Source organism: Micropterus salmoides, unplaced genomic scaffold, assembly GCF_014851395.1.
Source record: "Micropterus salmoides isolate LMB-PRFRI ecotype aquatic unplaced genomic scaffold, ASM1485139v1 Ms_hic_scaffold_10, whole genome shotgun sequence".
In the NCBI taxonomy this organism is placed as follows: domain Eukaryota; kingdom Metazoa; phylum Chordata; class Actinopteri; order Centrarchiformes; family Centrarchidae; genus Micropterus; species Micropterus salmoides.
Window position 1 is genome coordinate 46,553 of NW_024040041.1, and position 24,746 is coordinate 71,298.

At 41.1% G+C, this 24,746-nt stretch overlaps 1 protein-coding gene across 2 annotated transcripts in view; it reads left to right on the plus strand.

The window, feature by feature from the left end:
- The window catches only part of LOC119918278 (leukocyte immunoglobulin-like receptor subfamily B member 3), a 200,988-nt gene that overhangs the window by 26,691 nt on the left and 149,551 nt on the right, over nucleotides 1–24,746 (plus strand). Inside the window, exons 1-4 of one of the 2 annotated variants that reach the window (XM_038738934.1) lie at nucleotides 18,742–18,828; nucleotides 19,052–19,087; nucleotides 19,780–20,094; nucleotides 22,315–22,611. In XM_038738934.1, the coding sequence (XP_038594862.1) occupies nucleotides 18,777–18,828; nucleotides 19,052–19,087; nucleotides 19,780–20,094; nucleotides 22,315–22,611 (700 nt within the window). In that variant the 5' untranslated portion in view covers nucleotides 18,742–18,776. Of the gene's footprint in view, nucleotides 1–18,741; nucleotides 18,829–19,051; nucleotides 19,088–19,779; nucleotides 20,095–22,314; nucleotides 22,612–24,746 lie in introns of those variants that run through there. The other variant, XM_038738927.1, reaches the window with a different exon arrangement.

Below are 24,746 nucleotides of genomic sequence, written 5' to 3' on the forward strand. Positions count from 1 at the left end.
GACCAACTTTATGGAGATGCAGATTTCATTTTCCAACAGGACTTGGCACCTGCACACAGTGCCAAAGCTACCAGTACCTGGTTTAAGGACCATGGTATCCCTGTTCTTAATTGGCCAGCAAACCGGACTGCTCTACATTTAAATACAACTGATTTATATATAATAGCTCAAACAAAACTCTGAGCTCACAAAGTCGATAACTTTAAGTATCAGTCACTTGATGGAATCACCAGTTAGGAACATTGAAATAAAAAAAATTTCTGACAAGACACGTCCAAATGATTTTCTTCAAGCATTTTAAGATGACTTGTGTGAATCTCTCCACTTCTCAGGATAGAAAGCTCGTGTCCATCTCCATTGTTGTCCGCTCCAGTTCTTCAACCTCATTTTCCTGCATAAAAAAAGCAAAAGAAAAACCTTATTGTTTCAGAAATCTCCGATTTCATATTAGATCATAATGTGCCATGCTCTTATACACTCTAAACTTTCAAAATTTGAAAAGGCGCAAATCAAACAAATGTTTATTACATGGGGTATGACGAGATTAAAAGTGCCGAGATTTCTCGTTAGGTTAAAAGCTGTCTCATGAGATTCAGGCAATTCACATTTTTTCACAGTAAAAAAACAAATGTATAACTGATAATGTGCACTCGCAGAGTGAATTAACCCCGCCCAGCTGAAAAACTGGAGTGCCACCTAGCTCTGTTTGGGACTGTGAGCTGCACTTTATGAGATGTGCTGAAGTTAATGTGTGTGGATTTGTTGTGAGATTTCTGCAATTTTTACATTTTTAAAATTACGGGAACAGTTCGATTGCTCTATTTGAAAATAATTTAGCATCCTAAAATTATTGGGGTGATTTAGTAGGGGAAAATGCATAGAACAAAAAATAATAAGCAGGGGATTTATTTTTAGTCTGAAGATCTTTGACAACAAACCAGCCTTTCTTGAGCCTGATTGACTCATTAGCAACAAACTGTTTGTATCTAAGAACTCTTAAATCAGAGTAAACTGAAGTAAATTGGTTGTGAAAGTAATATAGTAATGTGACTACTAATATCTAATGTTACTTTTTTAAGGAGTAATAAGTAAGTAGCAACTTCTAACAATTTGAGTATCATGCCCAACACTGATGATGTTATTCATGTTATATTCTGACTTTTTTGATGTCAGAGAACACAGATATGTGGGAGAGATTCTGAATGTGCAGAAAGTTTTGAACATGAGAAGACACAAACAGGAGAGAAGACCAAATCATGCCTGCATATGTGCTGACTCGGCAGGAGTTGATTGACAAAGGTTGATCTACAAGAGAAACATATCTGAAAGCAACGCAGAATGTCTGAGAGCCTCACTGCAGTGTTTTGTGATTTCCACCATAAATTAGTGCAGAAAAAAAAATCACCAGAATGCAGGAAATTACTGTCATAATTCAGCATCAAAGATTTTTTTATAGTGTAAAACTCTTGTCTCGTGAGCCGAGTTTCTCATCACAACCCTATTTATTACATATGCCTAGAGTAGTGGTTCTCAAAGTGGGGTCCCGGGACTCCCAGGAGTCCTTGAGGGGCTTCCAGAGGGTCCCCAGCAAAAAGGGGACCCTCTGGAAGCCCCTCAAGGACTCCTGGGAGTCCCGGGACCCCACTTTCATCATTTATTTTCATTATAATTCCATCCATAAGTGACATAGTGACCGAACGAATGACTATTTTGGTCAGGATTTCATACACTTTCTGGAATAAAACATCCATCCATCCATCCATCAACCGCTTATCCTGCGTACAGGGTCACGGGGGGGCTGGAGCCAATCCCAGCTGACATCGGGCGAAAGGCGGGTACACCCTGGACAGGTTGCCAGTCCATCGTAGGGCCATACATAGACGAACAACCACTCACACCTAAGGACAATTTAGGGTAACCAGCCCGGCCCGCCGCCGTGTATGCCTTGCCCACCAGAGCAGATGTCACGCGACATGGTTTGGTAGGCAGCGCCGGCTCTTTAAGGGATGACGCAAGACCGGGCGAGAGATAGCTGGCCAAAGCATCCTCAACCCGGGGCATCGTCCCATAACCAGAGCCCTTGACCCCCGCAACGTCGCTATAAACCCGGAGCAGGGGAGTAGCCAAACGTGCTGAGAAGGGCTTACCCCAGGATTTGCACAACTCGTCATGACTCGACAGCTGCAGCCTTTCCGGGCTCACACCTCGAGCGGGAGAAGCCAAAAAAGGGGCTCACGAACGGGGAAGAGGGGAGTCGGAGCCAGCAGACGAAGAATGGGAAAAAGCCTTGGCAGTCCCGATGCCCTCGGAGATGTCGCGCTGGGAGCCCCGTGACTAAAGCCGTCGCGTCGCCTCAGCGACCGCTGGGCCCGAGCCACGGGGAGAGCGCATCCGAGAAAAGAGCTGCACGGCACCTCAGCACCCTCAGGGGCAGGACCTCGCAATGGCTGAAAGCAGCTCCCTCGAGAGCTGCCTGGGCATGCGGCATCCCCAGACAGGAAACACACAGGGCATGAGTGTCCCCAGCCGTGATGTAGCGCGGCATGGAAAGACACACTGCCTGAACTGCTCACCAGCCATCTCTTCTGCTTCTCCTTCCAGGTAATTTCGTCTTGTGGTAGCTTTCTTCTGAGTAATCTCAAACATACTCAGAGTACCTGCTGAATAGAAAAAAGCTAATGTGTCAGGTGTGCCGGCGTGCTTATATACGCCTCCAGTTACGCCGTCACACGCTACCGTTCTAGCAACGCCAATAGGATTGGAGTAGTTTCATTCATGATTCAGCCCTGCCATGCTCAGAGGCGTTCCCATAGTGTCGTCACTGATGCAGTTCGAGTTCCCTCGAAGGGGAACAGCCATAAAAGTGTCGGACCTCAGTTCGAGTATTGGAACAAAAACACTAAATTGGTAGCACAGGACAGAGAGCAGCACCATAGAACACACACAAGACAATATGGCCATAACAACTGAAGGCTAAATAAGACTAACATTACTTCTGGTGCCTACTAACACACACACACACACACACACAATAACAACAACATTGTGCACACCCATATGCATACGTGTTCTGTCCTCTTCACACGCCTTGCATGAATTGACAGGCAGATGAACTCCATCCCCAATTACTACACTGACAAAGATGTTCCATCTTGACTTTCTTTTAATGTAGCAACTGGCAGTAGGGTAAAACTGACAAAAAGAAAAACAAAACATATATCAGAGGTCTCTGAATTGCCACTGTAGAGAGCACAGGAAATAAACTCAAATTGTACACAGTATTTACAGATACTAAATCAAAAGGATAAGCTACTGGTAAGCATAATGTAGCTAAATGCAATTTATATACACTTTTCTCACTGGTAGTTAGCTAGCACATGTGGCCAACATAGACAGACTATCTGTATGTACCTACCCACTGTTCTGTGAAAATATATATACAAACATATCAACAAATGATCTCTTAAGTTTATTTTACATACCAACGATGCTTTCAAAGACCCAAATGTCAGGATGATGACCGATGAAAGACAGAGCTTTTCCTAGGCTCTTACATGGAGAACTTCCCTGATGCTTACTGATGATGTCATCAAGTAGAGACCCAGATCACCTAACCTAAATGGCTGCTATACAAAACCCACCAGCAGGGGGAGTTCTAAGTAACTTAAAATGTCTATCATAATAAAACAGCACAATACGCATACACGCACATGCGTACATAACTTAACGTTATAAAAATAACAAGGCGGGAAGGAAGCGTGTAACGTTATCGTTACTAACGTTACAGTCACTAGGAACTGTAATATATTCTACAATGACAATAGAATTGAACTAATTTCAACAACACAGCATCAAACATTTGTGGGTTTCACTGCGCAAATTGGATATTTTAACATGCCTTTCATGCAACGTTAACTTAATGTTAATGTTAGGTTAAATGTCAAGTAACATTAACTTACAACAGTAAGTCCATTTTATCTAACATTATGTCTAACATACAACATAGTCTTATGAGTAATTCTTGTGTTCCCAAACTAACTTAATCGCTTTAATTATGTTAACTTTTAGCATGGCTAATGTTATCTGTTTTTTGACTCTGACTGAGGGGCAATATTTAAACAGGGCTCGACATAAACACCGCCAAATGCGAGCGGATCTCAGCGGTGGTGGGTCACTCCCACCAGCAGTTTGGCGGGCTGAAAAATCGTGGTCATATGAAAATGCAACAAACGAATTCCTCCATGCCTCCACGCATTATGTTAGCCTCATTGAATTATGCTAAGTTTTTGTTCTAAGCCTTTTCTGGTTATGTTTGTATTAATGGCAATTTCCTGGGCACTTGGTCTGCAGCTTTTGGTGTTCTTTCTCAAGCATTTGTGTGTATTAAGCATACATTCATTATTAATTAACAAGCTCTATTTTTCCTATTGCCTACTTCATTCATATCCTCCTTAATATAACACTGCACCTGGCATATCATGACCAATCACAGGAAATGTTTACTACCCTACATTTTGTACCAAAGTTCAGATCATATCCCCAAAGTTTACCTGCCAGCTGAGTCAAAATCCTTATATGTTATTATATTGTAAAGCTGTTCCTGTGATATACTGATAATACACAATTTCACGCAATTGTCTGGGAAACATACTGTGTGTATTTGTGTGCCTGTGTATACAGAAGTGAAGGACAGAAAGGTTAGTTAAGGACTAGGAACAGGTGTGTGTGTGTGTGTGTGCGCGCATGTGTGTGACATAAAAAATATATAGGTGACATAACAACCTTCTAAAAGTCTTGTGACTGTACTTTCAGCTGATTCCATCCACGATTTGTTTAATATTGGACAGCGGGGATGTGGTGCTGCCCGGCCCCGGTGGCTACCTGGATGAAGTCTCAACAGGCAGCCGATGCAAGGTCATGGGTCATGAGAAGGGCCCTACCTCTCGACCACCCAGCCAACCAAGTAGGGCTGCAAATAACGATTAGTTGTTTGGTCTATAAAATGTAAGAAAATAGTGAAAAATGTCACAAGATCAAGTCTTCAAAGATCTTGTTTTGTTCACAACCCAAAGATATTCTGTTAACTGTGAGACCGGAGAAAAGAAACCAGAAAATATTCCCAAATGAGAGGCTGACATCATAAAACTTGACTTGTCTTGACTCATTATTTATCAAATTATTATATATTTAGTAGTTGACATCTAATCTGTTAAACAATTCATTTTTGCAGCTCAACCTGCTCTACAATCAGCAGCCAATTTTAGATTTCCAGCAGCTTCCACTGGCCATACTGGACCTCCACCACCACGTCCGTCCAGAATCTTTACACGGTGTGAAACCAAAGAAAAAATATTGTAAAACAATTCCCCAATAAATACTTTTTCCAATACTGTGCATGCAGTTTGTATGGATTGCTTGTTATATATCACACCAGACGTTACTACGAAAAGCTTTTCTCGACTTACGTCATGCAAAGAAACACTGATAATAACCTATTTGTCAAACGTGTCTGGCTGTGCAGCAGCGCAAATAACCTAAGCATTATCATTAACCCAGGGAATACAACTGGTAAATAAAACCTAATTTACAGGGTTTCCATGAGTTCTTTAAATCATTTCTTTTTGAGTTTGAGGAGAACCTAATCAAGGGCTTGAAATTATTTTAAAGTAGATAGTAAATAGGGTTTGGCCGATAAACGATGCCATTTTCTGGTGCTGGAGGCAGGAGTGGTGTTCTCTTTTGTCTTGACAGTCCAGCATTTATTTGAAGAGAGTGACGGTAGGTGACTGGAACCATCCTTGCATCAGTCCTTAAACCCTGCACAGGCTCACATCCTCCTGGTATTGGGGAAAATCTGTGATCTGAGAGGAGTTCCAGGGAGAAAAACTAAATGAACTTTACTTTTATTTTACACAAGTATGAACAGTACAGAGCACGGCCTTTCCCTGGTGGTTCAACAAACAGAAAAAAAAGGCATTAATTCCAGAGCTAGAGATCATTTGACATAATGAGAACTATAGATTAAATATATTGAATCTACTTAATCTACTAATGCAGTTAATCATCCAGCTCTGACTCCACCTCATTCAAGGAGCAGACGTTCAAGGCAAGCAGGGTATCAACCTCCACGGCCATCTCTGGTGAACTCTAGCAGAACAGGCCATGCAGTCTACAGGGTCTTGGCGACAGGTGGCTTAGAATGCCTGTAATAAAAACTATTTAAAAAGCGCTCACAAAGGTTGGATGGCATACCATCCAAAATCCTAACCTGCTCCCTGGCCACACTGCAACACAACGCATCAAGAGAGATCCTGAGTGCTCCCTGAATATCAACTCTTAATGAGGTGATTGTCTCCAGGTGTGTGCCGCTACTGGAGAGGCAGGGTGGAGCTTACCTGAGAGGGTGAAACTAGATTGTGGCATTACTAGGCCGAAAGCCTACCATCTGAACAAGACAATGGATAACCACACAGGCTAACTAATTCACTGATATACAAGCTTACATTTAAACAGCTCGCCTTGTTGTCAATATTTAGTTTTATCAGAGTTATTAAGCAGCTAGCTATCAATACACAAACACGGTAGTTTTTTGTTTGTCTTTTTACTAAAGGTGTCTGGGGCCAAACTCCCCTAAACACATGAAAAAGTCTGAGCACATTGTTCAGTCTTCTCCAGAGCAGCCTTTACTGCCAGTTAACAATCTGAGGGGTCATCAGTCAGATGAACACCGAGCTTTATTTTGACATTAAGCCATTAATTCAGAAGAAAGACCTTCTGATATTCCCTCTGTCACATCACAGAATACCAACAGCTACTTCTAATGACATTTTCTCACATCTGATACAAATCAGCAGACTCAGAGCAGAACCACATTGACAGTGCTGTACATACTTTTGAAAACAAATTGCAACAAACACATAACCCACCAAATGATCAGGAACATTAACTCGATCCAGTTTCCATCACATATTACACTCAGCCTCCAAGAAACATAGGATGACCAAGTAAACAGCAGATTTCCCCCCAATACTCAAGTTTTGTCTCTAATTCCTTTAAATAAATCCAATGCAATACAAAATGAGACTTTTAAATGCTTTAGAAGCAATTATTTTCTTTTAACGTTGAAAGCCTCAAGTATCAAGCTACACATGTGAGATGTTGTCTGTAAAGAGGGTGCAGGTGATTGGTACTAAAGGTGGGTGACCCGGGTAAGGTGGACAGGTTGGAGCTGTGTCTGGTACAGGTCACCATTTATTTCAATTTCCTTATGCACAAAAACAGAGCCATAATTACAAGGTGTGGTTTACTTTTCATGATGTAAATATCTGAAAGTGACAACAGGGCCCTTTTATGGTGCTGGAGGAAGGAGGGGTGTTCTGCTTTGTCCTGCCAGTCCAGCATTAATTTGAAGAGAGTGATGGTAGGTGATGGGGCCAGCCTTGATACTATCATCAGTCCTCAAACCTTACACAGGCTCACATCACCTGTCTTGGGACTCAATTTCACTTTTATAGCTTTCCCTGGTGGCTCATCAAACAGAATTAAAGCCAAGAAAGGCAGTAAGATCTGAAAGCCCAGAGAGCCAGAGGAGATGTTTTCTGACTCTCAGTAATGCTCACCAGGTTTCACACATAAGTAGGCCTACACAAGTAACTAATGAGAGCAAAAGGCTGCATTAAAAATATTTATTCTACTTAACTAACATAACAAGTATATTACACTGGAGAAAAATGCAAAGGAAAATAAAAATTATTCAACTCCACAGATTTATTTTGGAGTTTTGTTTTGACACATAACAGTAGATGGTGGAAGCTGAGAGTTTTTAGCAGCTATAGTGCCATAGTAAGAGAAGCTGGAAGGCAGGTGAAGTTCTGCACACTCTTCAATCTCAGTGATTAACTTCCTCTGGTCGCAGTGCAGCCTTCTCTTTGATATAAACATAAGTCAAAAGGTCAAACCCTTATTGCCTGTTGGCGCCACAGAAGGACTCTTACACAGAAGGGGGTAGAGTGACCTCTGCTGGTTGAGCTACCACATAGCAAGGCGGCCTATAAATATGTTACGAAACTAAAATATGAATTAAATTATATAAACTTAAATAAATAGGCTAACTGCTATCCTTACCTACATATAACATTAGTTCACTTGTCTTAATCAGAAGTTACAGGTCACCAATGGCCTTACAAATGTTTAATTCTCCCTAACAGCCTAACAGTTATTATTTTATTAGTTATTGTTTTTATTTCAGTTAACTAAAGTGTTTTTTCTCACACCCAGATTTTGTTTAGTTTTACAACCTACTAAAAACGTTATTTTAATTTAGTTTTAGTCTATAATCACCTTTCTAACTACATGGTACAGGGGCTACTTTTATTTTGAAGGTTTTACCGATTGCTTTCGCTTCCATAAAAGGAATAGACTACGTGACTTCCGTTTTTGTTTATAACGAGAAACGAATGGATTGAAGTTCACAGACTCTCTTTATTCTTTGTTCAAAAAGAAATAACAATAAAATGAATCGCCAAAAACGAAAAACGGGCCGATTTTAATTTGTTTTTCGTTTTTTGATTCTGACACCAAAAATGGTTATTTGATATTAGTAGATGCAGTTTCCTTGCAAAAAGTTACAGCGGGTCTGGATCCAGCTTTTAAAAAGTAACTTAACACGGATGACCAAGAAATCAACTCCCTGGTCAGTTATCACATCATCAGAGTATCGCAAAATAAATGTTTGCTTTACGAGGGAAAATATATAACTAGTCGTCTTGTTTAGACATTCAGTGGAATGAATAAGAAGTTCGATAATAGTTGGCCTAATATTAACGTTACAGAAGAATAAAAGCCTTTATTTTGACAGATAAGCCAAGTGCTATAAAACAACAATACTAAAACGTTTGATTAAACAATCCACATGTTATATTTTTCATTTACTTTGGTGAAGTCGAAGGTCCGCTTCACCGCTGAATGCACACGCGGTCACGCAACCGGGGGAACACTTTCTGTCCCCGAGTAACGTCACTGAGCTTTTGCTCCAGAGTCGAAAAACTCGGCGATTTTATTCACGTCACTATTTTTACTAGGTATATTCCCCTGATTTTAATCTCTGTAGACTAACTCTTACATCATTGTCACATTAGTATTGCAATGCAGTCAAACTTAAAGTAACGTAATTTTAAGCTAGGTGGGAAAAGGCGCCAGTTCACAAAATCAATTCTGACAAGAAACTCTGTGCCACTGAAAAAAAATTAAACTTACAAAGCTTACTAACTAACTAACGTTCTTATAGCCAAAATTGATATACATTTTCCTTACCCCTGCTCACGGTCACCGTCCACCAAACTTGTAACCGTCGACGTACAGATGAAAGGTGTCCGACAGGCAACTTACTCCTGTATCTTTCCGCTGTAAGACCACAGAGCGGAGGAGTGGCCTTACAGTGATTGGCTAGAAATCTGTTTCAAATTTGTTTGAAGATAGACCTGCAACTATGTATGTAAAAAACGCGAGCAAGTCAAGTTATTTCAAAATCTACAACTTTATGAAATGTATACAATTTGTGCAAGTACATTTTCTGTCATTATTGTTATTAAATTCATTCATCGTATTATTATCATTATTATTGTTGTTATTGTTTATTATTATTATTATTTAGAGATAGTAGTAAAGATAGTCTAAATTCCAGAGGCAGGAATGCCATTGGTCCGTGATAATTTTATCCTGAAGGACAGATTAAAAGAAAATGATTGGTGATTAAGGGATGTTCTGGATGGTGTATAATATGTATGATAAACATGGGCCAATGCCACTCAACCCCTTATGGCCAGAAACACTACACAGTAGATATTTTAATTGACCTTTATTATATGGTTTCTTAGCAAATTAAAAAGGGGTCCCTAAAAGGATTACTGTGCTAATATCCCTAAATGAACGCATTGAAATTAAACATAATAAGTGTAATGTCCCAACCATTATCCTTGATAGATTAGGTCAAATCTATTTGATATTCAATGTGATTCACCAGTTATTAAAACTTTATCATCTGTGCTTGATCACCAAGCCACCAAAACAGCTTACCTAGGAGGTCCCTCACAACAGCCAAGCCATCTGTGGTCCAGAACAGGTAAGTAGGTAATTGCCTGTCATGTATAAAGTTTGCTCCAAAAACTCCAAAAGACAAAACAAAAATTTATAACTGCTTTACTTTAACCAAGCAGTCTAGGAAATCAAAACAGGACTTGCCTTGGCGGCTACCTCAACCGCACTGCCAATGATGGCTGCCAGATAGGACACTTGTGTTTTGGCATTTGTCTGACAGCTGCACTGTCATGGCGCAAAGTTCCAAAAGAAGTTCTGTTTGCAATGCCTGCGTCTCATGGAAACTAAATTGAGTGATCTGTAGAGGGCCAGTGTGGATGATACAACTTTGCTATAACAAACATTTCAGGGCTATTAGGTGGCCTAGTAGCTCACTTGGTACAACATGTAAGGTTATAGCCCTGAAGAAACAACTTCAAATTTGGTCATGGAGCTCTTGAGCGTTAGATGTTGAATTAGATACACAATCTCACAACCTGCTTTTATCTAAGCTCAACTGTCGTAGTATCATTGTGACATTTGAGAGATTTTGACAACTGTTGATACAATCTTGAAGTTAATAATGAGCCCTGAACCAATGTGCAATGTGTATTGTTGTGCTGTCTTCAAAGGTTTTGGGTTGCTGCTTAAAATCACATTGCTTTCAGGTTTATATCCACTTTATTAATTTTGGATCACCATACTCCTGGTGAAGCACTTGTTTCTACAGCTGGGTCAAATTTGATTGGGTCTACTTGCATGGAGCTGCATATTGTATGAATAACAATCCAAACTTTAAATACAATGCCATGCTTGCTGGATATTTGATTTTTACTAAATGTATAGGTCACACTATCATGTCTGCATTCTACATCTGTATAAAATACCACAACTGGGAATTACACAAAACACCAATGTCTGATGTAGTCTGTATCCTATATCAAACGTTAGTGCTCTTTTGGAAGGTGGAACTCTTGTTAGATTTTGGATATTTAACCTTAGAACAAACAAAATTTTCAGTGTTTAACAATGGTAGCAATGTTTTACAGGGTATTGGTCACCGTACCTCACAACAAAATGTCAGTATACTATCAATATGATTTTGGCGTTGTGACGTTTGGAAGATGTTACTGAACACCAAAACTTAAAACCAACAAAATATCAACATCTAATGATGTTGTAATTCAACGTTGTGTGGACGTTACCGTCACAACGTTTAGCAGACGTTGGGTTTTGGTTCCCAAACCTCATGACCAAATGTTGGTATTCTACGTCAAGATGACGTTGGCACAAAACGTTTGGAAAACATTGGATTGAAGTTACTTAACACCATGACTTAATACCAACAAAATATCAACATCTAATGACGTTGAAATTTAACATTGTGTGGACGTTACTATCATGATGTTTAGCAGACGTTGGGTTTTGGTTCCCATACCTCATGACAAAATGTTGGTATTCTACATCAAGAGGACGCTGGCACAAGACGTTTGGAAAACGTTGGATTTTGGGTACTGAACACCACAACTTAAAACCAACAAAAAATCCACGTCAGATGATGTCAATATTCAACACCAAGTTGATGTTGGAATTTGGTTATCCGACGTCACAATCTATATCCAACCAAAGATCAACGTCTTTTGACGTTGGTGGCCAGCTGGGAAGAGAGTTTTAACCAGTTTAATCCCATCGACTTGTCTGAGCTTTTAAACACAGTATCACAAATGAGTGTCCTTCAGCCCACTTGATGTAATACCCACAAAGTTTTTACTGAAAGTAATAGATTCTGTTGGGCCGCATTTGATCTCTGTTTTCAACAGCTCCCTATCTACTGGTTGTGTCCCTGATTATTTTAAAACGGCTTGCGTGAACTCACTTTTAAAGAAACCTGGTTTAGATCCTTCCCTCCCACATAATTTTAGACCAATTTCAAAACTGCCTTTTATTGCAAAGATTCTAGAAAGAATTGTGTCCAAAAAGCTGCTCACTGTACTGGAAAAGTTTCAATCTGGTTTCAGGAAGTACCACAGCACTGAGACTGCCCTGCCAAAAGTCACCAATGACCTTTTAATGTCTGCTGATGAAGGCATGTGCTCAGTCCTGGTACTCCTGGACCTTAGCGCTGCTTTTGACACCATTGATCACAACATCATGTTAGACAGACTGAGGCACTGGGTGGGGATCTCTGGTACTGCCCTAGAATGGTTTTCATCCTACCTGTCAAATAGGAAGTTTTGCGTGTCTGTAAACAACTATGTCTCTTTGTTCTGTCCAGTTAAATATGGTGTGCCTCAGGGGTCGGTCTTAGGACCCATTTTGTTTTCCTTGTATCTGCTTTCCCTTGCACATATTATCCATAAACATGGCATTTCTTTTCATATTTATATTGATGACACACAAATATACTTGCCCGTCAGATCCACACACCCTGGAATGCTGAGTTCACTTAACAACTGCCTTTGTGAAGTTAAAAAATGGATGTCAAATAATTTCCTCCAGCTGAACTCAGACAAAACAAAAATCCTGGTCATTGGGTATAAATCACATTAAGCCTGTGGCAAAGAACCTTGGTGTTTGGTTTGATAGTAATTTAAATTTTGAGCAGCACACCACAAAGCTTGTTCAATCATGTTTTTATCAACTTAGAAATATAGCAAAAATTCGATCTATGTTAACTTTTAAGGACACCAAGACCATTTTACACGCCTTCATCTCAACACGCCTGGATTATTGCAACAGCCTTTTCACCTGTTCAACCCAAAAATCTATTGATCGACTCCAGACTGTCCAGAACTCAGCTGCCAGGCTTTTAACCAGAACAAAGAAATATGACCACATTACTCCTATTTTAGCTTCATTACACTGGCTCCCAGTATGTTTTAGAACTGACTTTAAAATTGTAATGATTACTTTTAAAGCTCTTCATGGCCTCTCGCCTTTTTATATTTCTGAACTTTTAGTCCCATACACACCAGCACGTACCTTGAGATCCTCGGGCAGAGGTCTGTTGTCTGTTCCAGAGTCTCGACTGAAAGCTAAAGGGGACAGAACGTTTGCTGTCAGGGCCTCAAGGCTCTGGAACAGCCTGCCCGAGGAAATCAGGTCAGCTGAGTCAGTGAACTTCTTCTTAAAACATACTTTTATAGGAGAGCCTTTCCCGATCTTATTTGACTTTATTTTATCCCTTTTATTTTATTCTATTTTACTAATTTTATATTTATCTACGTGTATTTTAGTCTTTTCAATGTTTTCATGCTTTTATCTTGTATTGTTTTTGTATTATTGTCTCTTGGGTATTATTGTCTTTACACTCTTTACACTTTGTTTGTTGTTTTTGAAAAGTGCTCTACAAATAAAGATTATTATTATATTATTATTATAATAAGACTTCTCATCTTAACTGTGAGGAAAAGTTAGACTTTATTTTCAGACAGAATCTTGGCTTTGCCCTGACAGTGCTAACCTTTTATCTGAAGCATCACCTCCTAATTACTACTTTATTCACACTATATGGGATGGGAAGATAGGAGGAGGGCAGGCAGGAAATTTTTCAGAAATTTTCAAATGTAAGCATTTACAACTTGGTAGTTTCTCATATTTTGAATATCAGGCAATCTTACTTAATAACAATACTTCTCCCATACTACTAATCACCATCTATCAGCCGCCCAGGCACACAGCTTATTTTATGCCTGAAATATCAGAATATGTATTTGTTAATTAATGCTGTTTTCTGCCGTCCCTCTCTGGTAACTTTTACCAGAGAAGAGCTCTTAAACATTGGACTTTTAACTGCTCATACTATTCCACCGCTCTTTATTGACCCTGGAACTTTCCCGGAGTTATTAGTTGGAGGAGCAGCAGCTCTGTTTGGGATCGTTCAGAAACGGCGTAGGGGAAAATGAGCAGGCGCGCTGGTTAAGCTGAGACAGCGGGGATTTCACACTGCGCTCCCTTCAATCCACCTGGCGAATGTTCGCTCTCTGGCCAACAAAATGGACGAACTGCTGCTCCTCAACAGAACTAACTTGGACTTCTACAGATCTGCTGCCCTCTGTTTCACCGAATCACGGCTCACCGAGCGCATCCCGGACAGCGCACTTCACCTACCTGCCTTCAGAAGTGGGGACAGAGTCTTGTATAACCAGGCCAGGAACACGCCCTACGACTAAAGAGGTCAAAGCTGCAAAGAGGTGCTACGCTGAAAAGCAAAATAACAGCTTTGCAGCCAACTGCGTCAGTGTGGAGAAACCTACGGACACTCACAAACAACAAGAGACCATCCTTCAACACTGCTGGTACTCAACGACTGGCAGACAAGCTGAATGGTTTGTACTGTAGGTTTGAAAAGCCCAGAGTCACACCTCTCCCCCACTCCAACGCCATCTTCAAACAGTCACCTTCCCCCTCTGACCTCTCACCTGCACTCAAGATCTGTGAAGAGGACATGAGCCACCTCTTGCAAAGGCAGAAGATCAGGAAGGCTCCTGGACCTGACTGCCTGAAAATCTGAGCGGACCAGCTGACCCCCATCTTCACTCAGATCTTCAACAAATCACTGGAGCTGTGTGAAGTTCCCTCCTGCTTTGAACACTCCACAGTCATCCCGGTCCCAAAAAAACCCTCCATCTCTGGACTAAATGACCACAGGCCCGTCGCCCGGACATCTGTAGTCATGAAGTCCTTTGAAAGACTGGTGTTGGCCCACCTGAAGGACATTACAGCCCCCTTGCTGGACCCCCTACATTTTTGCCTACAGGGCTAACAGGTCAGTGGATGATGCTGTCAACTTGGGTCTGCATCGCATCCTGCAACACCTCGACTCTCCAGGGACATATGCAAGGATCTTGTTTGTGGACTTCAGGAGACAGGAGTCAGCAGTTGAGGCTGGGGAACATCACATCCAGCACCCGGACTATCAGCACTGGCGCCCCCCAGGGGTGTGTGCTCTCCCCCCTGCTCTTCTCCCTCTACACCAAAGACTTCTCCTCAGGAGACCCATCTGTCAAACTCCTGAAGTTCGCTGACGACACAACGGTCATCGGTCTCATCCGGGTCAGTGATGAGTCGGCCTACAAACGGGAAGTTGATCAGCTGGCTCTCTGGTGCGGTCAGAACAACCTGGCGCTTAACACGCTCAAAACTGTGGAGATGACCGTGGACTTCAGGTGGAGTCCCCCCACTCTGCCACCCATCACCATACTCAACAGCCCTGTGTCTGCTGTGGAATCCTTCAGGTTTCTGGGTTCCACTATAGCCCAGGACCTGAAGTGGGAGCCCAACACTGACACCATCATCAAGAAGGCCCAGCAGAGGATGTACTTCCTGCACCCGCTCAGGAAGCTCAACTTGCCAAAGGAGCTGCTGATCCAGTTATACACAGCCATCATCCAGTCTGTCCTCTGCACCTCCATCACTGTCTGGTTTCTGGTGGATCTGCCACCAAAAAGGACAGGGACAGACTACAACAGACAGGACTGCAGAAACAATAATCGGTGCCAACCTGCCCTCCATTCAGGACTACATTTCCAGTGTCAGGAAACGGGCAGGAAACATCACTGCAGATCCATCTCACCCCGGACACAACCTGTTCCAGCTCCTCCCCTCTGGTAGGCGCTACAGAGCACTGTACGCCAAAACCAACAGACACAGAAGCAGTTTCTTCCCACAAACCACCACTCTGATGAACAGCTGATTTCTGACTCACAGTGTCAGGAACAATTCCTGTGCAATAACCCAGTAACTCTGTCTCTGGTCCTTGGTTTCTTGGGGACAGGGATGATAGTGGAGGCTTTGAAGCAGGCTGGCACATGGCGTGTCTCCAGTAAGGTGTTAAAATGTCTGTGAACACCAGAGACAGCCGATCAGCACAGTGCTTCAGGGAGGATGGGGAGATAGAGTCCGTCCCAGCTGCTTTGCGGGGTTTCTGCCTCCTGAAAAGACCGTTGATTTCCCTCTCTGTGATGGAGAGAGGAGGGAGGGGGCCAGCTCTGAGAAGGGAGGGGAAGAAGTGGAGAAGCGGTAGAGGACACCAGAGAGGAGGAGAAGGAGGAAGAAGAGAGAGGAGATTGAGGTGAAGGAGGAGTAGAGATAGGAGGAGGAGGTAGAAAGGGAGTAGGAATAGAAAGTGGAGGAGCAGGGAGGAAGAGGAGGTGGAGGAGGAAAATCTCTGGTCTGTCTCAGACCAAAGACAGGACGCAGGGAGAGAATAGTGAGTTGTTTGGTGTGTAGAACTGTACGATGGTCGTTCAGTTTTGGCCACAGGTAGTCTTAACGACTGTAACGACTGTCGTCACAGCAACAAGGAACATTAACGAACCAGCGGTATCGATGACCCGGGCCAACGACCCCACTGAGGTTTAATAGCTGAGTTTCCCTGCCAGTCAGTCAGAACTGAAGAAGTCCTTTGGATGAGGGACGAAACGTCTTCCAGTATCTTCAACCAAGTCCAGTTGCCCTTGATTTTAACCTTCGTTGGGTAGAACTGTACAGTACACTAAGAAATAAAAAAGGTGCAAATGTTTACATTTGTTATTTCTTTTGTTGTGTTCATCATGTGAAAAGGATTTTGAGGGAGAAAACCACAAACAACATTACTAATAATAAATGATAAGTTTTTGTAGTATTGTTTTGAATTTATTCCACCAGTGTGTCAGACTGTGTCGCACTGTGTGTGTTTCTGAGGCCAAAGTTTGGTTTTTCAGCAAAATTGAAAGGTTTTGAGTGGAGAGCTTCATTTTGCCCTGAAAATAGGATGTTTGGGGAATTGGGTGAGAAGTTGTGGATTTGTGTTTAGAGTTTTGAGGAAAAGAGGCATAATTTCAAGAAACGTGTTGAAGCAATTAAGAAAATAGGTAGGCTATATGGTTTCTTTCTTTGTCTGATTTAACAGTATTTATTGTTGTTTTATGATCGAAAATTTACCGGATTCTCTAGGCCAGGGGTATTCAATAAGAATTCAAAGAGGTCCAGTTAGAGAAAATTTCCCGAAGCAAAGGTCCGGAATATTAAAAACGACTAACTTCTGTTATCGTTCAGTACCATAATGTTGTATCAGCATATGTTTTTAGTCAACAACGGACTGTCAAATCAAATAATATTTCAATCAGTTTTCACATCAAACTGGAGGGATAATAAATAATAACTACTCTAATATTAAATTGTAAATTTAATTAAACTAAAACAAAGTGCCTAATTTTTTGAAAAAATGTAATACAAAGTGTAGCGGGAGGAACGTCCATGTAAAAATCTCTACATTCTTGATTAATAGCCATGTGAAATCTCTTTCGTCTCCTCAATTCGTGTGAGTTTCCAAAAAGGCTCTGGTGAATCTCGCGGACTTGACTCGCAAGCATCGGAATGCACAGATTTGATTGGCTGAGCAGCGTCACATGAGACGATTAGAGCACATGCGATTGGTCTGTGAGTTTCCTGATCCGCTAAACCAGTACAGTAAATGCCAGAAAAGCTGCACGGGTTAAAATAGAAACGCTTCGTCACGAGGTAGTAAGTCTCAACAATAAATCGGGTGTAAGTCGGCGGTCCGGATCCAGACCGCGGTCCGCCTATTAGTGACCTCTGCTCTAGGACAATGCCTTTCTCTCCGGTTCGATCTGCTCTGCGGAGGGAGAGCGGCTTCTGGGACGTGCTGCGGCTTCGTCTTTGTCTCACAAGCATTAAAGTTTTTCTCGATTGCTTGTAATACAAACACTGGTTATAAGTAATGTTGCTTGTGGTTCTCCCCCTCAAAAAAAACTTTTCACATAATGAACACAAAAAATGAAATAACAAATGTAAACTTCTGTTTTCCTCCTCCTGCTCCAACTCCTCCTCATCTTACTCCTATCCCATCTCCTCCTCCAACTCCTACTGTTCCTCTTCCTTCACCTCCTCCTCTCTGGTGTCCTCTATGTCTTCTTTCAGATTTGTTTGGATCCATTGTTCCAAAACTGAAAGAACTGAACTTTTATCTATCTATCTGCTCCTCCTGCTTCCTCCTCCTCTTCTTCTCCCTCTTCCTCCTCTCTCATGTCCTAGACCTTTCTCTTTAGATTTCTCTGGATCCATTGTTCCAAAACTGAATGAACTGACTCTGGCCCTTTTATAAAGCTTCTGATTGGTGTGTGATCAATTTTGACTCCTTGTGTTTCCACCTGGGTAGCTGTGTGCTCATTGAGCTCAACCTGTGCTGATTGAGTGAACAATATTGAATGTCAGTGTTTTCTCAATGACCACATGGTGCAGGCAATGAGAAATGAAGTGTGCTTTTTGAAAAACCCAGTTATAGTTTTGCTTTCGCTCACTTTCACTTCTTGCAGACTCGTGTGCCTCATAAAATCAGATACAGTTGGAAAAATACCAGTGACTACTTTATTATTCTGAAAACAATTAGATTACATAAGGCATAAAAATAGATTAAATTTAGAGAGATAATAGCTTAGTGCAGTGCATTAGTTTACACACAAAATTGAAACATATATGGAGGAGGTAAAGCAGTTTTTTGGAACTTTGTGTTTATCAACAACAATTTCAATATCCATAACTAGTGATAGATGTGGTACTTCAGTGCTGCAGCTTTTGGTTGAAAAAAACACCAGAAACAGGAAGTGTTTCAGGAAGGACAAGCTGTGTGAAATGTTTCTGTGCACCGCAGTATTTAGTTAATCTGTGGTGGTACTGATAACTGACACAGAGCAGCTGTCATGTCAGCTATGGGGAGCATACAGCAGAGAAACCTACGCTATTTGGCCCTTGGTAAGACAGACTTCAAAATTTTATTTGAAAAGCAGCTTTTTTGTACAGCAGGGTTGTTGTATTGTATAGAACAGAAGTCTCTTAAGGCCAATTTTTCCATTTAAAAAACTTCCTATAATTAAAAGAAACACGGGAATCTAAAACAGAAACAAGGAAAACTTTCATTTCTGCACTTTTCAGTTTACTGAATGTAATGAGCCATGTCATTTCTTCTGTTCCACAGTCTTTTTCCTCCTGACCGCTTCTTCACCTGCTGCAGGTCAGTTCATTCTCCTGTGTCATGCGTACAGTAATGTTAGTTTGCTGTTTACTTTATTTTTTATCAGATCTGGGAGTAACACGTTACAAAAGTAATACAATTACAGTAATGTATTGCTTTTTGCTGTAAAGCGGTAATATAACGCATTACTTAAAAAAAACGGTAATATTATAACCGTCACAATCTCAGTAGCGCGTGTTACAACGCACCCGAAATTAAGTGGTGTTTTGTTTTTATAGTAATTCACCAACACCAAGAAACATTTGGGCAGCAGAAAAACAAATCCATAAGTAAAAGAGTAACGTTATTTCCTGTTGCTGGAATCCGATGGTCGGCAGGATGCAAACAGTAGCTTCCCTGATGGATCAATCAAATAAATTTCTGTAGGCTGTGTGTTTGTGCTTTAACAAATAACTTTCATGATCAGAGAGGCTGCTGTCAGTTCATCCTGACTGATCCTGATCCACATATGCAGGCACATCTTACTATGAGCATAATGCACCAATTAAAAAGCAGTGAAAGTTACTCAAAAGTAATGTAAAGCATTACATTTCATAGAAAGTAATATTGTACTCTAATTAAGTCTTCTCAATTGACAGTAACTAGTAATCTATAATGTATTACATTTTGGAAAGGACTTGTCTAGCCCTGGTCTTTAAAATACTCTCTGTTATGTCTTACATGCAATGAAGGTGTTCAGATCAGACTAGCTGGGTCCGGGTCTACTCAGTGCTCTGGGAGAGTTGAAATCTATCACAACAACACCTGGGGAACAGTCTGTGATGACAGCTGGGACTTAAATGATGCTGAGGTGGTGTGCAGACAGCTGGGCTGTGGTGGAGCACTGAGGACTGCTCAGTCGACCCATTTTGGTCAAGGAACCGGTCAAATCTGGCTCGATGATGTGGCCTGTTCAGGAAGTGAAAGGTCTCTAACTGAGTGTCGGCACAGAGGATTTGGGTCACACGACTGTAACCATGGTAAGGATGCTGGTGTCATCTGTTCAGGTGAGAAAACATTTCAGATAAAGTATTTTGAATAAATGAAACTGTAATGTAGGTGATGAAGTTCATCGAGTGTTTGATCTACTGTGAAAAGTATTTTATATTTCTCACAGTCTGTATGGGTGATGCAAAGTATAATGAATTATAACCTTTGCCAAATTTGTCTTACAATAAAGATTTCTGTCATGACTAAATTGGGGTGTGGGATTAAAAGAAAGGGGCGCAGTGTTGTGATTCACCGTATAACTTCTCTCTTTGTGTCTGTATGCCAGTTCCCTCTTTCCACGCTCTCTCTCTCTGTAACATTATAGTTTTTCTCGATGGCTTAAACACATTTCTTGAAATTATGCCCCTTTTTCTCGAAACTCTAAACACAAATCCACAACTTCTCATCCAATCCCCCAAACGTCCTATTTTCAGGTCAAAATTAAGCTCGCCACTCAAAACCATTCAATTTTGCTGAAAAAACAAACTTTGGCTTCAGAAACACAGTGGAACACAGTCTGACACACTGGTGAGAGAAATTCAAAACAATACTACAAAAACTGGTTGTTAGTAATGTTGCTTGTGGTTCTCCCCTTCAGAAACCTTTTCACAGGATGAACAGAAAAGAAACAACAAATGTAAACATTTGCACACATTTTTTATTCCTTAGTGTGCTGTACAGTTCAACACACCTAACAACTAATTATTCTGCCCCAGCGTCCTGTCTTTGGTCTGAGACAGGCCAGAGACTCTTGTTGTCCACCTCGTCCTCCTATCCCATCTCCTCCTCCAACAGTTACTGTTCCTCTTGCTTCACCTCTTCCTCCTCTCCATACTGCTCTTCCTTCTCTCTTCTTCTTCCTCTTCCTCCTCTCTCATGTCCTAGACCTTTCTCTTCTGATTTCTCTGGATCCATTGTTCCAAACTGGATGAACTGACTCTGCTGATTGGTGTGTGATCAATTTTGACTCTTTGTGTTTCCACCTGGGTAGCTGTGTGCTAATCGAGCTCAGCCTGTGCTGATTTGGTGAACAATATTGAATATCTGTGTTTTCTCAATGACCACATGGTGCAGGCAATGAGAAATGGAGGTATTTGTGTGTAGAGTTTAGAGAAATGGGTGGGCTTTTTGGAAAATGGAGTTGTGGTTTTGAAATTTTAGTTTAATAGACTGGTTATAGTGTTTAAGCTATTGAGAAAAACTGTAATTTAATTTCCATCTGTAACAGAGATGCTTGGTCACCAAAGCCAGGCAGTGTCTGACCTGCGCCCAACCCAGGTGTCTATGTGCATCAGTTTGCACCTGCCTGCAACAGTGTTTCTGTGCGGTGTGTCGTGTCTCTTAACTCTTTCTATTCATGCTTTCACTTTTATGACCAGACATCCGAGATCAAAACTGGGAACATAATCCCTGAAAAGGGGGAAAAAACGGGGACATTTCCAGTTTGACTATCATTTTTTTTCTATTTTAAACTAATACTATTACTTCTATTCAGAGTTTTTTTCTGTATTTAGCCAGGGACAGGCAGCCAAAAACGGGGACACTCCCTGAAGCCAGGGACATCTGGTCACCCTATGATCCCACACTATAAATATGATAGAGAAGCAGAAACAGATGAGAGTAAGAAGAATGAGCACGGGTGGCCGGGTGAACACCGGCCGGTGCAGTAAACATAGCCTAGCTAGCTGGCTACGATTTCAGTACAGTAATATCAAAGATCCTTGCTCCTTCTCAACTCTCTGGTAATATTCTATTCACAAAATACAACCAATAGTACGGTAATGTTAAATCTTACTTATCGTAATCCCCTGAGCCCTGTTTGCGATGGTCTGCCGATTTGAGCATGAATATGCTGCACAGTGCTCTGGCATCTTGCTTTCTTCAGCTGCGCAACTGGGAGTATGACTGGTTCCATAGGGCGTCTACCTCTATATATGTTTATGCTCTGAAGTGCTACTCCTTCAGTCAGAATCTGTAAAAGGGAACAAAGCCAAAATGGAAAGGAGAATCATATACATATTTATCATAATTACAACAGAATAATATTATAAATTCTCAAATCTTTAAACCTATTAGATAAACCAAGAAGTTATGAGTTGGCTATTTTTAGAGTGGATCATTCATTCAAGTTGCCCATTATACTGCCTTACTACTACATGCTTATTGAAAAAAGACAGGCAGGGTCAAATATCTAAACAAATACATTTAATATTTTTATTGTTGTGTTATTTTTTCAGAGAGCCTCTCAAAGCCCAGCATCTCCATGAATCCTGCTGGTGAGGTTACCTGGGGTCAGGACGTCAGCATCACTTGTTCCATCTCAATACAGGTTCATTTAGACGGAACATTCCTCCTGCAGCAGACCTCAGGCTCATTCAGAACGACCCAAACATCAAGTACCAACTCTGCTACCTTCATTATACCTAAAGTGAACTTTGATAACGAAGGATCGTACCAGTGTCAGTATCAGACAAGTGTTTCAAGACGAGACTTCAGCTCCCCTTTAAGTGACTCTGTCAGACTCTCTGTTACTGGTAAGACAAATAAATACATAAATTAAATACAGCAATTAACCCAGAAAAGTGTACAGTAACAGGGTTGGGAGGATTACTTTAAAAATGTAATCCGGTACAATTACTAATTATTTACTTATAACATAATCCAAGTACCACAAAATAAAAGTAATTTAATCTGATTACTTTTAGTTACTTTTGGATTACTTCATATGCAAATGAAGACAAGTGAAGATGCGTTGTCTGCTTAGTGTGACATAGAATAACAAAATCTTCCGTTCCCAAAATCCACGTTTAAATGTTTTTCTATGATATGCTTTGCACTATGTCTGGCCCATCAATGACAAAAACGTTGTTTTAGAGGTATTCTTGATGATATTTAAGAATTTGTCATTTGGACAACCATTTTAAAATGTTGATGACTCACTCTGCACTTGTTGTATTAATTTAGCGTCCAGTGAAAAGATTTCTCAATATAAAGCTGCTGAAGCATCGTGTTTCACGGACCGGGCGCCATTGAATGCTGTACAAAAATAACTTTTTCACTGATTTTGGTGAAACTCGATCATATTTGATGGAGAAATATTAGAAAAATTTAGAAAATATATTCTAATTTTCTCTCTGGTGTCCCCCGGCTGCTCTGCCTCAACTCTGTGATTCACAGAGTTTCCTGATGGACAGAGAGCTTTAACTTGTTGCTGAAGTTAGTTTCTTGATTTCTTAAACACATTTCTTGATATTATGCTTCTTTTTCTAGAAACTCTAAACCTCAGACATGACACACAAGCCCTCAGAAACACACACACTGCGACACGGTCTGACACACTGGTGAGAGAGATTCAAAGCAATACTACAAAAACTGGTTATTAGTAATAATGGTTCTCCCCCTCAGAAACCTTTTCACATGATGAACACAAAAGAAATAACAAATGTAAACATTTGCTCATGTTTTATTCCTTAGTGTGCTGAACAGTTCAACACACCCAACAACTACTTATTCAGCCCCAGCGTCCTGTCTTTGGTCTATGACAGGCCAGAGACTCTTGTTCTCCACCTACTCCTCCCTCCCTACTCCTATACCTGCCGGAGTAAAAAGTGTTTTGCAGTGAAAAATTAGCTGCCTGCTCTCATTGGCTGGATATGGATGTTGAGTCGGCCGACTCCGCCAGATATTTGGCATGCTGGATTTCTGGCAGACGTCGGCGATGTGTCAGAAATGTGTCGGGGAGTCGTTTTGATGCGTCGTTGAGTAGTTCACACGTAACAAATCGGGCTATAAATCGTGTAGTGTGACCTAGGCTTTACTCCTCTCCATACTGTGTCTCCTCCTCCTCTCTGGTGTCCTCTCTGTCTTCCTTATGATTTCTCTGGATCCATTGTTCCTAAAATAAATGAACTGGCATTGGGCCTTTTATCTTTCTATTGAATCTTCTGATTGGTGTGTTATCACTTTTGACTGTTTGTGGTTCACCTGTGTGCTAATCGAGCTCAGCCTGTGCTGATTGAGTGAACAATATTGAATGTCAGTGTTTTCTCAATGACCACATGGTGCAGGCAATGAGAAATGAAGGGATTTGTGAGTAGAGTTTAGAGAAATGAGTGTGCTTAGCTCAGTTAGCTGTGCAGCCACTGGTCAGATTAGCTCTGCCCATACTGGGAGCTCGGAGCACCAGGGGAGTGTTTGTGTTTACCACAGACTGTATGAAGGTGTTTACACCTTTACTCAAGCACTGGAGGTTTTCAGGCCAGGGGAATTCTGGCATGGAATGATGGCGGGGTGCAGTGCCGGCAATTCGCTCAGCAGTGAACACGGCATGAAAAGGACCAAACACAGCCTCAAAGACCAACAGGGAATCCAGTACTGATATGATTTACTAGAGCTTCTTGATGGATATAGTTAGCCTTACTTTTTTTCTTAAATTTAACTGGAAAAGCTCATACGTACTGAGGTCATGTCCTCTGTATTGTTACCAGGATATTTAATCAACTCTTTCCATTCTACAATCACATTATACAAGACAAGGCATGATCTGTAATGTCAGGGAGAGTTAGTAAATGGCAGAATGAACTGGCTGAAGTCGTGACAGCGACTGTGTTTATCTTAAACTAAATCACATGCAAATGACACCTGTGTGCTACAAAATAAGCACACCATC